We start from the raw sequence: 18383 nt of genomic DNA, 5'->3' as shown, positions 1-18383 counted from the left end.
AGGAGTTCTTCCACGTGCTTACTTAAACGGCTGTACAGGGTGTTGAAGAATATTTTGTATATTGTGTTTATAAGAGCCCTATAATGTTTACATTCCAACAAATCTTCCTTTTTGTGCAGTGGACATATTATTCCAGTGCACTATTTCTGTGGAATTTGTTCTTCTTCCCAAACATTGACTCATATACTTTTTAGAATTTTCAATTGTTTTTGAGTTTTACGTAAAATGATTGAAATTTTCCCAGATAGACTGACGTACAGTAAGAAGCTGTCTGAAAGTAAGTGAAATGAACATCCAAAGAAGAATAACAGACAAGATGCTGCTGATTTGAAACATGTGCAGAATAGCAATATTAACAAATTATTGCACATTTAAAAGGAAAAATGGAATGTTCACATTGGTAAAACAATAGAAAAAATAGTTGGAATAGCCCGATAAAAGTCACCAATCGGAAGAGGAACCACAAGTTGACCTAAAAAGGTATAGAGTCACAATGTTCCAATAGTCTGAGTGGTAATGTTGTAGAAAAAAAGGCAATATGTCCAAATAAAAGTAAAAGAAGAAGAAGAAGCGAATTTGCAAATTTAGAAACTGTCTTGCACGCACGAATATACATTTTTTTGTTACTCTATTCTAGCACTTTGTTACTTAAATGTAATTTCCTACTTTTCTATACTTTTTTTTTTCCTATATTAACATGTAGCTTTATTGTTTTTGTCGCTAATTCTAAAGATTTAAAAGCTTGGATTCGGTCCCATTTTCTTCTTGGCATATTGTCGATGCTACCGGCGTGTGTATTTTATTTAAATAATATAACATTTCGAATCGTGTTTCCTAAAAAAAATTAAATTCAAAAAGTAATCCCAAGATATGATAGATAATTTATTGTTTATCTATGCGATGTTTTATCGTAAATTTTTCTCAGTTTTATTTTCAAATCCAAAGCAACGTTTGTTGACATTTCCGATCAAATAATAAAAATTGTTTGAAAAACAGAATTCACAAAACCGATATTTTTTGTGAGTAAGTAGCTCGATCATCGATGCTATTTGGATGAAACGGTTTTGAAAGTGAAAACAGGTTTCTGAATAATACATATAGCTATGTAGGAACGTAAATATTTGTGCTTCGTATGTAGTTATACCTTTCGTTTAGTTGCCTGCGGATATTATGAATAAAAAAAATTGTACAATGGGAATATAACATTTTTTTTAAATATACCTTATCTAGTTTTAATAATCATTGTCCGACTATATAACTGAATAGATAACCGCTAGACAACGAAAATAAAGAAGTAACTCAATATAATCCGTTATAAAAAATGTATCACTCTAAACTCAATAATGCAGCGTGACACCAAAAACAAAGCATGATTAAAATTATATAATGTGTTATGTAATGTTAAATATAAAAGTGCTACAGATAACCTAGAATATTCTGAACAATATACTAATTTAATAATTTCCTAGTTTATTCTCCGTTCATAAATTGTTAAGAGCACGAAATGTGCCTCAAACTCATAAAACGGTCGTAAACCATAGGCGTTCCTGAGGTGTTTATTCATTAAATAATAATTTAATATTTTTTAATACTGTTATATATATAATATTAATAATATTTTAATACTAATTTATTTAGCAAAAAAACAATTAAAACTTTCACGGCTAATGTTATGTAATTATATTATATTAATACAAATAAGAATTTAACCATTAACAATTTTGTAAATAAGAATACCTTATCTCCTTGGATATTTCAATACCAATCTTCGCGTTTAATCAATTTACTGGAAAACCTGGAATTCATATCCGAAGGTACTATTTGTTGCAAGATAATTAGGATGGAATTCCCCAGATTTTTAATAATATAATGGGTATGCTTTGGCCACGTGCCTCGTTTGTTCAGTTTATATTCGAAACTTAACTTAAAAGGGTGAAATTACGAACGAAAACAATTTTTTGTTTAGTACGTTTTTGGTCGCATGTAATTTACGGCTCGTCGGTGTGTCCGCGTCTACGGCAGTAATTAGCGTCTCGAATATTTCTTTTGTGAATTATATGCAGTGCGTGAGTGATTTTTTATTCCATATACCTACGAACATTTACGTACCTTTCGCTCGTGCTCGTTTTGTTGTATTGTCTGTGATGGCTTCATCATCAACATCATCAAATTTTACATCGGTACTGTTGCAGTCAGTAAGTCTGTCTATTCACCAAGAGAGAAGACTATTGTCCTGAATGTTCACGATGCTCTGGTTTCTCAGAATCCCACAAACACTGTTAAGTCAAACATAGTCGAAAGTTGTGCCAACATGACTGGCGTAGGAGAGTCAACTATATATAGGTTCCTATCAGAAAAAAAAAAACACGGTATAGCTAACCCAAACACAAACGAACACTTAAAGAGAGGGAAAAAGCCTATTGAAATTGATGAATTTGCCAAAAATAGTATTCGAAGGAAAATTCATGGTTTTTTTTTTTTCAAAAAAGAAATATCAAACCTAAACAAAATTTTACAAGAAGTTAGAGACGACACGGATTTGCCTCATATCGGACGAACTAAATTGTGGCAAGTTTTAAAAGAATTAAATTTCCGGTGGGAGAAATCAGACCGAAAATCACTTTGATTGACCGGGAGGAGATAATATGTTGGAGAAGAAATTATCTAAGATCCATACAAAAATTCCGGGCTGAAGGAAGGCCCATTTTCTACCAGGATGAAACGTGGGTAAACTCAGGTCATACTCTAAAATAAATTTGGTCAGATAAAAATATATTAAGCTCCAGGCAATCCTTTATGGAAGGTTGGTCTACTGGTATCTCCCCACCTTCTGGTAAAGGCAGTAGATTAATAATTTCTCACATTGGCAGTGAAAAAGGATTTGTTAAGCGTGGTTTGTTGGAATTTCAGTCCAAAAGCACAAAAGACTATCACGAGGAGATGACAGCTGATGTTTTCGAAGAGTATTTTAAGCAGATGATTGAACACATACCACCAAATTCAATTATAGTATTAGATAATGCACCTTATCATTCACGACTAGTAGAAAGACTTCCAACAACTGCGTGGAAGAAACAGGATATTCTTGACTGGCTGCGGAATAAGTATCTGCCTTACGAATATGGAATGGTAAAAGCAGAACTTCTAAAAATTGCCCGGCAACACAAATCTAAGTTCAAGGAATACGTAGTTGACAAAATGGCGGAAAGGCGAAACATTACAGTCCTTAGACTTCCACCCTACCACTGCGAAATAAATCCAATTGAACTCATTTGGGCACAAATGAAAAGTTATGTTTCTAGAAAAAATACGTTATATAAAATATATAATTGTTATACGAGTCTTTATAACATATTACAGAACAAAACTGGAAAGATGCAGTAAGGCATGTAATAGAAGAAGAACAAAAAATGTGGGATCTTGATAACATAATTGATGCGACCGTAGAGACACAACCGCTAATTATTAACCCTCAAGATGACTCGGATTCCGAAGTTGATCCTATTTATTTTGAATTTGAATAGTTTTCTAATCGTAATTATATAAGGTAAGTAATAATAGTTGTAATCGTAAGGTATTAAAGGGGAAAGGCGCAAAATGTTCAATGTGTTTTAAATGTATCCATTTTTTTTTCAAATCCTGAGAAAACTAAACAGCATTTTTGAAAAATTTAAAGGCAGAATGAAATATTTATTAGAATAAATAAAAAGTTTCTTTTGCATGCAATGTTTTCAATTAAAAATTATACTATATTTTTTCTTTTATTTTTACCCCTGTTACAGAACATATTAAAATAAACATTGTAGAAGTTTTCAGGGACTTTCTGCCCTCAGTAATAATGTAATCTTTCATTCTGCGTTTAAATTTTTCAAAAATATTTATTAGTTTTCTACGGATTCGAAAATAATGGATACATTTAAAACACATTGGAAATTATGCCAGGCGACATTTGGCTTTTCCTTAATTAAATAAATGTATCTTTTACAAATGGCAAGTAACTTTTTATTTTTGAATAAAATAAATAAGTTTTATTAATAAATACAATTTACATAAGTACAATTTATCATATACTCTACGACACTGGTCGTTCATCTCTGACCATTCAAATACCCCCGTAATAGGATTATAAGGTATTGTATTCCTTCAGATATAAGGTGGGTTAGTCGAAAACGTCTTAAACCGTCAGTTTTAGGTTGGTTTTTACTATTATATCGTATTACCTATCCTCTCTGTATTTCAGTTTTCTAATTAGGGTTAAACTTGTAGTGAGCTATCAACAAATTGTAAACCGGCTATAGCAAAGAAATAAAAAACATACACAACCGATAAAATAGGCCAGTAGATGAACGTAAAATACATCGATACCGTGTAATTTTCCGTGCCACTACCGAATTGCATGAAAATTTGGATTTAGGTTATACTTACTCCCCACTTTACTTCTGGATCTGTGCCATTGGTTGCTCTTTATTTTTTAGGGGTAGAATCTACACTTATTAGAAAAAATTATATCATTGTAAATTAAAGCGGGTAATTGATTTAACTCATCTTTTAATAAAGCGAATGACTGTCAATTAACATTTTACAACATAATTGTAAAGTGATATAAGGTTAAATGCTCGAATAAATAAACTTTGATCAAATAAAAGGCAGATATCGAGCACAGTTTATTTATTAAATCTTGCCCAAGTACTTTCGCTTCCTAGAGTATCTTTAGGGGCATTTCATCAAATTTGGGCTATCCAATAATAAATAAAGAATGTCATAGACATTAAAAATAATACATTAATACAACACGACACAAGGACAAACAATTTAAAAATTTAAAAAAACGACGAAGCTACATATTGGTTGGCATCAGGAGAGAGAATGAGAAAGTTATTAACATATCGAGGATACGTAATTTATGTTTTTTAATTCATTTGTAATGCACTTGTCTTATTTACTATTTATAATTAGGCAAAAGCAACAGAAATCATTAGAATACAACAAACCTCATATCTATGTTTCATGGATCTTAAAAAGGCATTTGACGGGGTCAAATTAAAGGACATTATTCACTTATTGTACGCAAAAGAGATACCTCTAGGAATAATCAAAACGATCGAAAATGTCTACCAAACCAACACAATAAAAGTAAAAGCGGAAGAAGAACAAATCGACCCTATTAAAGCTGGCAATGGGATACGACTGGGAGATTCCCTAAGCCCTCTATTGTTTAATCTGATTATGGATGAAATAATAATAACAGTAAAAACTAAAAAGGATATCAAATGGGAGAAAAACAAGATAAAATAATCTGTTATGCAGACGACGCAATATTACTCTCTCAAAGTGAAGACGATTTACAATGTATGCTGCCCCAATTTGATATTGCCGCCAAAAAATTTAACATGTTAATTTACCCAAAAAAGACAAAATGCATGGTTACAACTGCAAATTTACTCAAATGTAAATTGGAGCTGGAAGGTCAGATAATAGAACATCTGAACATGAAGTTAACTTATCTAGGCATCACATTATTCAGCTACGTAAAGCTCAAAACTGAAGAGGAAGATCAAGTGAATAGAGCAAACAGAGCCGCAGGCTGCCTGAATGGAACAATATGGAGAAACAAAAATATCGGAAGAGAAATAAAATGCAGAATTTACAAATTAGTCATCAGACCAATATTGACATACGCGGCAGAAACACGACCTGACACAGAGAGGACAAAAAGTATGTTAGAAACATCAGAGAAGAAAACACGTAAAAAAATTGATGGTAAAACACTATGGGACAGAGCTAGAGCTAGAAGTACAAATATACGACGTAGATGCAAGGTGAAGAACTAGGTAAAAAATAGAAAAGTAGAATAGAACGATCATATAAACTCAATGACAACAAATAGAGTAGTAAAGATGGACGGTTTTCCAATAGGAAGACGATCAGTAGGAAGACCACGAAAACGATGGAATGACAACTTACTGGCATATTGAAAAACAGACAGAGTCTACATAAAAAGTGACATGCGTCATCAGAGATGTCTACATAAAAAGAAAAAGAAGAAGAAAATGTTTTTTAATAACATACAAATAAAATCAGAGTTTGGTGTTTATTAAGAGTAAACTAAATGTTTACCAAATACTTACCATGTTGGGATAGTATGACGAGATTTTTTTTTTGGCTTTTTCCTCATTATTTCTCATGGAATCACTAACAGGAGAATTTAACTGTCATCATTCATTGCATGTGGTTGTCTTTTTAAAGAAAAATTATATGCAATGATTTTTTTCTGAGAGGTATTTTTAAGTTAAGGTTGATTTCATGTAATCGAATGAATCTTACAATAAAGTCGTCCCAGGAACTCAACTCAACAATATTGGCAATATCATTTACTACTCGTCTACTTTAAAATATATAATGTAAAATATATATTTATCTGAATTGTAAATATTAACGAGTTGGATAAAATTACATCATTAGAAGAATTCTTTAGCAATCAAGAGAAAACATATTTTATTAAGAGCGTAGGCGCAAAATTTCAAGCCAATACTTTTTGAATGCCTTCATTTTTTTCGAATCATGAGAAAACTAAAAAGTATTTTTGAAACATTTAAATGCAGAATGAAAGATTACATTATTGCCAAGGGCCAAAATTCCCTGAAAACTTCTATTATGTTTATTTTATTAAGTTACAGCAGTGACAATGAAGAGACAATTTAGTGTGATTTTTAATTTCAAATATCTCACACAAAAAAACTTTTTCTTTATTATAAGGAACTTTAGGCCCTCGGTAATAATGTAATATTTCATTCTGCGTTTAAATTTTTTAAAAATATTTATTAGTTTTTTCAGAATTCAGATTCGAAAAAAAAATGAATGCATTTAAAAAGCATTGGCCCGAAATTTTGCGACTACGCTCTTAATGTCCAAAATTAAAACTATTTCCGAAGTGGAAATCGAAACATCAAAAATTAACTTATTTTAAACTTAAATTAAAGCTTATTTCCAAAAATAGTAATTTCTTAATTACTATTTAACTGGGAATTAGGCACAATTAAAGGTTAAAATACGTTTATTGACGTTTCAATTTCCACTTCGGAAATCGTTCTCAAAATACAAACATTAGTAAATGTTTATATTTTTATAAATATTTTTTTATATTAATAAAATAGTAATTACTTTATCCAGCTACTTTATAGTACTTATTTTTTCATTCGCCCTATTTAATAATTTCGTTTAATTTAGTGTTGTAATTATTAAAGAAAACATTTCTTTGTTGTAATGGATTTCATATTGTATGCAAACCTGATTATATTTATTATTGTAAATTCGACTTTTTACAATGTTATCTTATATTTTTTCCAGGTTTTGGTGGATATGGATAACACTTACTATGACTTCAGTTTATTCGATAAAAGACGTTTCGGTGTGCAACTCGCGTTCGTGGACTCAGTTAGAAAAATACTGCACTTGCCATTCAGTAAGTGTGCCACAATGTCGATGTATGGGCCCAAAGTTGATTGACGTCCCAACCAACCTTACAAGAGGTCTGGATATTTTGTAAGTCAAAATTTTTTGCAAATAATTTTTTAGTTTAATTTGGAGAAAATTGAAATATTATTAGATATAATTAATATAATATTAAACATGATATAGATAAAGGTGTAACATATTTAACAAAATATAATTTTGTAATAAAGTTAAATTTTTTGTATTGTTCTCTATTTATGTTAATATATATATATATATATATATATATATATATATATATATATATATATATATATATATATATATATATATATATATATATATATATATATATATATATATTTATGTTCGAATAAATTTCCGCGGTCAGATGAATGAAAATTACTTAGTTCTCGGGAAGAACCGCGTTGAGAATTTATTACTCGACGTTTCGGCACCCATTTTGGAGCCATTATCAAGAGTGATACGGTTCGGTTCGAGTTCGGGGTCTCAATCTGCCTACTCCCCTCACTCGAGACGTACCAGTATCGTATTCTGTATTGCAAAAACTGTCTCACGGCACTCAGGTCTCAATCTGCCTACTCCTCAGTGTCGAGTGACAACCGGTCTTACCCTGTGTAGCTGCTTTTATACTCGCTGTATGCGCGGGAACGGTATGGGTTTTTTGCTCTTATTGATTTAATTGATTTTGGGGAATGCTCTTATTGATTTGGGCTACCACAAAACCCAAATCAATAAGAGCATTCAAAAACATCTAAACCCCATTCCATCCAAAAAAGAAACCTTGCCGCCGGGTCAACCCAAACTCTTTCTACGTTTTACCTGATGATAGTACTTATTTATATGATTACGTTACAGCTTACGAGTAACTATAATTACATCTGGAACAAATGGACTATTATGATTTACTAATGAACTAATATTATGCTGAACTAAATTGCCTCTGTGTTAACTATATTTATAGCAATATCGATTATTAGGCCAACGATGATGTTTTTGTAAAAATGATGAGTTTTTAAGGTTAGGTTAGCTTAGGTTAGGAATTATGCCTATCTACAGGTATTCAGTGCTTTACCGCACAAATATTACAACTAAGAATTATTATACAGCTGACTTATAAAATGCGATTATCTCGAAAACGGTTAAATTTTGAGGTTACTAACAAGTATACCTTTTCTTTGTGAGTATAATGTATTTTTAATATTTTTTAACACAAATAGAGCTAACTTAAAGAACAAAAATGTTAATCGTAAATTTATGCCACACTTGTGGCATACGTGGCGCCCTCTATCAGTTATATTAAAGCATGTATAAAATTATAATTTATCCTACTTAAACGCATCCAATTTTTGTCTAAAAATATTTACAAACGTAAAAGTTATAGTGAAAAATAAAATTTTCAATTTCTACTTTACAGCCTGTATCTTTTTTAATATCAACATTTTATTAAAGCAAGTTGGCTTAAATCGTAATATTTTAAAGTTCAGAATCCATGGTGTCTGTTTGTACAATTACTTAAGGATCACCCTATATTGTATATTGGCAATTACTGGAGATAGTGTGGAGACCATTCCAGCAGCATTTATTTGTCCGTAGAATTGATTTTGTACGATGAAATGTGTTGGGCATGCAACTTTTAATGAGAAATAATTGGTCTTGCTGAATACTGTATTTAGTTTTTAGAATGTTTAGAGTTTCGTCTATAGGAACGTTTGTGAAGAGTGAAACGATATCGAAACATACTGATGGTGAGATAGTATATTGTTTAAGAAGTTCGATGAAATAAAAATAATTTTTGACGAAGGATGAAGTATTTTCTGCGAGTTGTAGTTTCTAAGTTGTAGACTTTTGACCAAGTACTTGGTCAGTGATTAAGTAGAGTAGTTTTATGCACTGATAATGGGCCGTAGAGGATTTGTGAATTGTGGGTAGGCAATATATTCGAGGTGTTCTGGAAGATTTCTTACGAGGAATTAGAGATTGTTTTATTGTGCACAGGAAAAGAGGATTTATTGATAATGGCTTTTGTTTACTTTTGTTTATTTTTCCAGTTGGGTTGTTGAATTATTAGGAATTGGTAGGAATAAATATATATATATATATATATATATATATATATATATATATATATATATACATATATATATATATATACATATATATATATATATATATATATATATATATATATATATATATATATATATATAAAGAAGTAAACGTTAAATAGTGGGTTTGTTGTTTGTTGTCAGCAAATACTTCTGGTTCATTATATATATATATATATATATATATATATATATATATATATATATTAGTAGAATTTCTTGGGCTTAGGTTTATAAAAAAAGTTTGTCTAAGATACTAAAAATAAGAAAGATTTTTATTGACTTTCTTCGACGTTTCGGCAGAATATCCATGTCTTTTTCAAAAGCTAGTATTAACTAAAAAACATTTTATCAAAAGACATAATAAAGTTTAAAGAGAATATTTTGACTTACCAAGCATATAAAAGTGGGTTGCTAACAATTATACAATTAAACATCACAATTTAAATAATAATAAAAGCATAGGACAGATTTACTAAGTCACTACATGTAAAATGTATTTTAAAATTTAATGTTGTTTGTTGATATTGGTTTATCATTTCGAGATTATCATTTTGTGTATATTATTTTAAATTAAAATATACCTATCTTGTTTAAATTTTTGACAACTTTTTAATCATTTACTGCATTATATTTTTTTGTTTTGTATAGACTCTATGAGCTCCCTCTTTTTCCTGTTATGTTCACTTTTTAAGATCTTATTTTTGTCAAAATCAAATTTATTTTTCTTTTCGTTTTTATGAGTTGAGTTTTTTTTGTAATATTTGTGAGAACGTATGCTTGAGTTAAGGCCGGTTTTTAAGCTACGTCTTTTTGTACGTTTTGTTGGATAGGACAAATCTTATACAATAAAACGTGGCATGTAAACAGCAAAACGTACGTCTTGTCGAATCGAAATGAAATCCAAGATCAGATCTTAGAAATTATGGGAGAAGCATAGTTTTGCGAGAACTGATAGGATAAAACGTTACGTGAAAATACATGTTCAGACAAGTCGTCCGATTTTGACTTATTTGATGACTAGTTCCACTGCAGTTCGTTTCAATTTTTCCCAAAAAAGCCTAATAATGTCAGATTTGCGGCAATGAACCCACGATTTTCTCGGGGAATTTATTGAATTGTATAAAAGTTTTTAAGTAGTTATGTTGTAAAACCAAGTAGATTGCATTACAGGTTTCAGGAATTATTTGGCTTAACGCTGGTTTGGATATTATGATTGTGAACTCCAAGTCCTTGACGCTGCGTCCTGTTGTAAGATATCTGAGAGTTGCTGTGAGTCTTTCATGGAGTATAATGGCTTTTCTCATGAGGTGTCTTATTTCAATATGTATGGTGTTACCAACTCTAGCAATTGACAATAGGCTGAGGTGTCCATTCGCAAATAATTGCGCCAGTCATCTGGTTTATCTCTTTTAGTAACGAGACGTGGGAATACTGGCTTCTTTTTAGAAGCCCACTCTCTTGACCATCTTGTCTTTTCCCTCTTCATCCCCTTTTTCCTCAGTCGTAGTATCTTTATAGTTGAAAAAATAAAAGAAAGCAGCCGTCTTTCCTCCATAATAAAAAAAAAACACTAAACAATTTTCACACAACTCAAGACTCTGAATTAGAAATGAGGTAGAAAACGGAAGGAAAAACGTAGTGTGTATACACTGGACAAAACGTACATTTTGTCGTACGTTTTATATGACCCACAAAACGTACAATAAGACGTAGTGTGAAAACGGGCCTTTAAATAGATGACTGGTTTGTCGAATATATACCAATATATGATGTAAAATTCAATCACAGTTACAAATGATAGTGACATTTTTTAATCTTTATATTGCTATGATATATCGATAATAATAAAGTGATCTTTATTTTATTTTTAAATGACTAATTGATGTTTAATTATATTAGAACATTTACACCTACCCAAATTCTGCTTTCGGTATTCGCTCCGTGCGTGACTGACGCGACATCTACCGCCTTCATCTGACAGTTTTGGACCTCCCAATTTGAGGTTAAACATATGTTAAATAGATACTAAATTGACAAGTATTAATAATTATTTTTTTAATTATATTTTTTCAGTTTATGTACAAAATAAATTTAGTAATAAAAACTGGGTTTCTAAAAATTCATCAACTTTATTTTTCAACCCCAAACGACAAAGAAAGGGAAAATCTAGTACTGGCAAATCAAGTTTTTGCATGTGGAAGAGCATGCAATTAAAACCAATAATAGTAAAAATTATGATATAAAAGCTAAAGTCATCTGGCAGGCTGCAGTTAGCTCGAAGCCTTATGAAATATCATTTAAGGTAAATTATTAAAATTTTTCCTATTTCAATTTCATAAAAATGAAATTATGTGATATTTACTTTTTCATATTAATAGCACGAATCCGTCTTTTTTTTTCTTTTCTCAAATATATATGTAATCTTTGGAAACCTATAAGAGCTACACTTACTATTTTTGCTATTATTAGCACAATTAAATACGCAAAATATATTTGCACCCACTTTTGATAAAATTTATGCATAAAAAGATCCAAAAGCAAAAAATTTCTATATACTATATTATTTATCTATGGATCCAAAAGGTCCAAATTTGTCATATTTCGCCGATACGCACGCTGGCATCGTTTCAAGGTACCCCTACCATGGTCACGCACGGAGCGAATATTCATGATCTGTGACACATTATTACTTCTCAGAGTCCAAGGCCCCATCTGTCAATTAACTCTCCAAGTTCCTATACGTTCCAATAACTTTTCGCGAATCGAAACAATTTTAATACCTACATTGAATTTATTTGTTAGGTTTCTCAAAACTTTTTAAAATAAAGCTTAAAATGCCAAAACCTAATTGGTACCGTGAAAAATTTATTGTGTAAATAACAATCAATGGAGAAATTAAAGCACGATAAAGCTTTAAAACGGTTTGTTGTGAAATACGTGTTGTATTGAAATATTTATAAATTTAAAAACTTTTTCGATCGCTTCTCTTGAACTTTTTCAATAAAGAATTTACATTTTACTTTGGTAAACGTTTCCTTCAAATTAAATCATATTGGAACTTTTACTAAAATGCTTGAATAACCTATCCGATAATCTTTGATTCATTGAGAGACCAAAGTAATATTTTTTTATCAATTTAATTATAATTAAAATAAATTATGTAAATATAGCATAGTAAGTAATTTTATCTATCTATCTATGGCCCAAAATCTATTCATGTGTTGAATATAGGCCTCTCCCATTTGTCTCCATTTGTCTCTGTCTTCTGTTTGTCTTTTCCACATTGGACCTGCGCTTTGCTCAATGTCAACTTTCCATCTCATTTGCGGTCGACCTCTTAACCTTTTTGCAGTATATGTTCTCCAGCGGCCAATTTCTTTATTCCATCTTCCATCCTGATATCTTTCGTTATGCCCAGCCCATTTCCATTTTAATTTCAATGCATGTTCGACAGCGTCTGTTGTTTCGGTTTTGCATCTTATCCACTCGTTCCTCTTTTTATCTCTCAACGATATTCCCAACATTTGTCTTTCCATAGCTCTTTGAGTTTTCTTTATTCTATCTAAGCTGCTCTTGGTACACGTCTACGTCTGGGCACCATATGTCAGAACAGGTAGGACGTTAGCATTAAATACCTTCGTTCTTAATTTTAAAGGTATTTTTTGGTTTTTGATAGTATATGAGAGTTTTCGGAATGCAGCCCACCCCATTCTTATTCTTCTGGTTATTTCTTTAGTCTGGTTACTTTTGTCTTCTCTGATAGCTTGTCCTAGGTAAATATATTCTTGGACGTGTTCGATGTTTGTTCCACCTATGGTAATTATTGATCTGTCTTCTGTATTAGTCATTATTTTAGTTTTCTTTAGATTCATTTTTAGTCCTTTCTCGAGAGATGTTTTTTCTAGGTCTGAAATCATTATTCGTAGTTGTTCAATAGTTGTTGCTATCAGGAGTACATCATCGGCGAATCTTAGCTGATTTAAATATTTCCCGTTTATACAAATCCCTTTATTGTCCCAGTCTATAGATTTAAATATTTCTTCTAAAGGCAAAGTAAATAGTTTGGGTGAGATTGTATCCCCTTGTCTGACACCTCTACAAATTCTAATTAATGGAGTTTGCAAATCTCTGTCTAGCTGAATTCTCATAGTGGCGTTTTGATATATATTGTGGATTAACATTCTGTACCGTAAATATATTCGGCAATTAACTAGCGCTTCTTCTACTGCCCATAGTTCTATGCTGTCAAACGCTTTTTCATAGTCAACAAACGCTAGGTATATTGGAAGGTTGTATTCATTGGTCTTTTCTATCAATATTTTAAGGGTGTGAAGGTGGTCGGTTGTGCTGTACCCCTTTCTATATCCTGCCTGTTCAACTGGTTGGTATGCATCAAATTTGTTGTTTAGTCTAGTTGTGATCACCTTAGTGAAAGATTTATAGATTTGTGACAAGAGAGATATTGGTCTACAGTTAGCTAATTTTGATCTATTTCCTTTCTTATATATCAGAATTGTATTTGCCTTTTTCTACTCTTGCGGTATTTGTCCTTTAAACAAACATTTATTGAAAAGTATCTTTTCCCCTCCTTCTTTTAACATTTGAATTAGAATGTCATCGTCTCCCGGAGCCTTATTTCTTTTCATATCTTTAATTGCTTTTTCTATTTCTTCTCTGGTTATGGGGGATAATATTTCAGAATTTACATTCATTATTTTCTTTTTCAGGTTTTGTTGAGTTGTATCAGGTGTACTGTTTTTAGAGCTGTAGAGGTCACTATAATATTCCCTTGTTATCTTAGATATTTGGGTTCTGCTTTTTTCTATTACACCTTGTTTATTTTCCATCTCTATGATTTCATTTCTTCCTAGGTGGGACTTGATAGATCTTAAGGTTCTGTTTTATTCTATAATCTTCTCGATTCGTTCTTCTTGATGTTGTTTGAGATCTTGTTTTATATGTCTTCTTATTTCTGTATTAAGGCTTTTGTATTCAGTTGTATTTCTTTTATTTTCTTGTAGTAGGCTTCTGCGTTGTTGTAGCATGTCTAAAGATATGGCGCTTAGTTTTGATTTTTTGTCTGATTTTGCTGGTGCTACTTCTAAGCTAGTCTTCAGAAGTTCTTCAGTGATGGCTTTGTTTAGTTGATCTAGATTTAGGTCTGTTAGCTTTATTTCTTCAGCTGTTTTTAATTTGTTTTGGTATTGTTCTTTATTCTCCTTTAATTTTTCTGGGTGGACTTTTTTCTTAGAGTGCACATATTGTCTTTGATTTTTTTGTGTTTAATACTTATTTTAGCTCGTATCATTCTGTGATCACTACCAGTAGAGATTGAGTTTATTATTGTGACGTCTTCAAAAATGTTCTTTTTGTTTGTTAGTATGTAGTCAATTTCATTTTTAATGTTCCCATCTGGCGACATCCATGTCCATTTCCTATGTGGTTTTTTCTTGAAGAAAGAGTTCATGGCAAATAATTTGTTGTTTTCTAGATAGTTAACCAATAGATCTCCTCTTTCATTTATTATTCAATGTCCAAATTCTCCAATACAGTTTTCGTTTTCTTCTAGTTTTTTTGCCCATTTTCGCATTGAAATCGCCCATTATAATCGTGTAGGTAGTGTTTCGATACGTCATGGAGTCTGTGACGTGTTCATAGAATTCTTCAATTTCTTCGTCTGTGTGTGTAGATGTTGGCGCATAAATCTGAATTATTTTAAAGTCACCTTTTCGCTGATATTTATGATTAATAAAGCGATCCTCAATTTTATGAGCGTATTTTTTCAAAATCAGAAAACCAACTCCATCTAAACTTTCGTTTTCTCTACCTTTAAAATACAATATGTTTCCAGACTTTACCGAGATGCAGTTTTCACCTTTTCTTTTTACCTCCTCTAGTCCGATTATTTTAGCTTCTTCTTCTAATTCATAAAGTTTCTCGTCTTTAGACAAATATCTTACATTGAAAGTTGAGATTAGTAATTTTAGCGTTTCATTAATCTATAAATATTTTAATTGCACAATTTTCTTGTCGAAATATGACGGTATCTTTTTCTTCATGTGCCGTATCAGAGTTATCCGATGTTGGCGATCACCATTGCGAAGGTTTTTCGATCTTCTACCACAAGGAATAATGGTCCTGCATTTAATATCTGAATCCATTTACGAATGTTTTTTAAGCAAAAAACTTATTTTTTTTCTACACTTCTACGACTTTTTAATTTACCTTTAAGGATTAGATGTAGTATTCTCTATCGATTCCCCCTCATTGAAATTAATACACATTCAATACTCAAACAGCACTCAACAGTTTTTAGCAATTCTCCATTTTTGTTAACCTTCCTTAGTACTTTCTCATTAGTTTTTCTTGCTGTCCAAGATATCTTCAGCATCTCTCTATAAATACTCATATCCAATGCTTCAATCCAGTTTATGTTTGATATTTTTAATGTCATACATCTGATCCATATAAAAGTACAGACCAAATATAGCACATAACTATTCTTTGTCTAAGTTCTAAACTGGGATGATTCTTGCAAATAAACGTCTTCCTTGGCTATGCCGCGTTTTATTTTTATGTCTGGATCTAGTTTTTTAGTAGTTCCCAAATATGAGCTTTTGTCAATTTTTTAACTTAGAATCCATTTAAATGAAGCTCTGCATCTAGATGTGGATTACCACTAAAGACTAAGAATTTGGTGTTGTTTGAGTTTATTTTGATGCCCATTTCCTCTTCTACTTCATGAATACGATCAAGCAGAATTTAGAGACCTTAAATATTTTCTACAAGATACAAAGAACTCAACAGGGAAATTGAGAGAAAAATAAATATAGCTAAGGAAGAGTGGATAAAAGAAAAATGTAAAGAGGTAGATAATTTGCAAATGAAACATAAAGATAGAGAACTACACAGAAAGGTTAAAGGAGTACCTGGAATATGAAAACCCAAACACTTATCGATTATAACAAACAAGAAAAACCAAATGGAATTAGACCCTGAAAAACAGAAAGAAATATGGGAGCAATATCTTAAAGATTTGATTGGTGATTAGATAACAGAAGACCCCCCACAAATAGATACAGATGAAAAATTAAACATTCTCACCGAAGAAGTTTTGCAGGCAATAAAAGACACAAAGAACGACAAAGCACCCGGCGAAGACCTAATAACAGCCGAACATTTTAAACAACTAAGTGATAATGCTGTCAGGAAATTAACATACCTCTGCAACATTATAAATGAATATGGCATAATACCGCTCGACTGGCTAACATCCACATATATATAGCTCTTCCTAAAAAACAAAAAGCAAGTAAATGCGAAGACCATCGAACTGTATCCCTAATGAGTCATGCCACTAAGAGTCGTTCTCAATGTGGTTTTAGAAAGGGTATAGGCACTTGATAAGTAATTATGGGATTGACACTGATGGCAGAAAGGTAGCTTGAGATTAAAAAACGACTGTATGACTATTATAGAAAGGTCTTCGACCGCATCAAATACAGAAAATTGATTGAGGTGTTAAAAGAAGTAGGATTGGATAGACACGACATAGCTATCATAAGTAATACATACTGGAACCACACAGGATGCGTTTGAACAGAGAACGGAAACACCAAGTACATTAACATAGAAAGAGGAGTGCGTCAAGGGTGCATTTTATCCCCACTATTATGTATTGTACATGCCGAAAATATAATTAGAGCTCCTCGTAAAGATCGCCTTGAAGGTGCCAGAGCCAATGGAATCATCACTAACAATATAAGATATGCCGATGACACCGTAGTATTAGCAGAAACAGAAGACCAACTAAAAATATTGATGAACATATTATCAGAAGAAAGTCACAGGCTGGGCTTGGACATTAACTTTTCTAAAACCAAAATTATGGTATTTCACAAAAACCCCCATGAACAAGTTACACCTAACATACAAATAAATGGTATCACCCTTCAGAGTTCCCAAAGCTTTTTATAACTGGACAGAGAACTAAATTGTCAACTAGACCACTCAAAAGAAATTAGAAGACGCATTGAAATAGCAAGATCTGGTTTCATGAATATGCGTAAAATGTTGTGTAACCCCAAGCTATCAGTCTCAATAAGATTGAAAACACTAAAGTGTTATGTGTGGTCTCTATTACTATATGGCTGTAAAACCTGGACATTAAAACAGTATAACGTCAATAAATTAAATTAATTTGAAATATGGATGTACCGCCGAATGCTAAGAATAAGCTAGACCAGCAGAACTACGAATGAAGAAGTACTGAGAGCAATGAACGCACGCCCTCATCTGGTCAATACTATCAAAATTAGAAAGACGTCATATCTAGGACACATAATGCGCCATAGGAAATTTGAGCAGCAGGATATTAAAAGGCAAGATTAAAGATAAAAGGGGCATAAGACGAAAGAAAAAATCTTGGCTACGAAACATCAGAGATTGGACCCACACAAAACGAAATTAATTAATAATTCATTAAGCTCAGAACAGAGAGAAAGTTGATATATTGATCGTCAACCTCAACAGAGAAGACACTTAGGAGGAGGAGGAAATATTTTCTGACAGAATTACTGTATCGTCCGCGTATCTAATTACAAAAAATGGTTCCCCGTTCATTTTTATTCTACATGGCTATCTTTCTGTTTACTTAGTCTGAGTATCATGGGTCGCATTGATTACTAGGAAAAGTATGTATTTAACGGAAGTTATTTGGTGCATCTTGAGGACCTGCAAAAATGTGAACATTGTCACTGAATTGTTTGGTTCTTTTGATGATTTTGTAATAAAAAACCA

The 18383-nt window shown here is 31.6% G+C and overlaps 1 protein-coding gene across 3 annotated transcripts in view; it reads left to right on the top strand.

Moving 5' to 3' along the window:
- The window catches only part of LOC140441806 (lutropin-choriogonadotropic hormone receptor-like), a 477770-nt gene that overhangs the window by 166976 nt on the left and 292411 nt on the right, over positions 1 to 18383 (top strand). For all 3 annotated transcript variants that reach the window (XM_072532733.1, XM_072532734.1, XM_072532732.1), the window contains exon 2: positions 7348 to 7542. In XM_072532733.1, coding sequence (XP_072388834.1) covers positions 7348 to 7542 — 195 coding nt within the window. The remainder of the gene's footprint in view (positions 1 to 7347; positions 7543 to 18383) is intronic.

The sequence above is a fragment of the Diabrotica undecimpunctata genome, chromosome 5 (genome assembly GCF_040954645.1).
Source record: "Diabrotica undecimpunctata isolate CICGRU chromosome 5, icDiaUnde3, whole genome shotgun sequence".
In the NCBI taxonomy this organism is placed as follows: Eukaryota; Metazoa; Arthropoda; class Insecta; order Coleoptera; family Chrysomelidae; genus Diabrotica; species Diabrotica undecimpunctata.
This window is presented reverse-complemented; position numbering and strand designations above follow the sequence as displayed.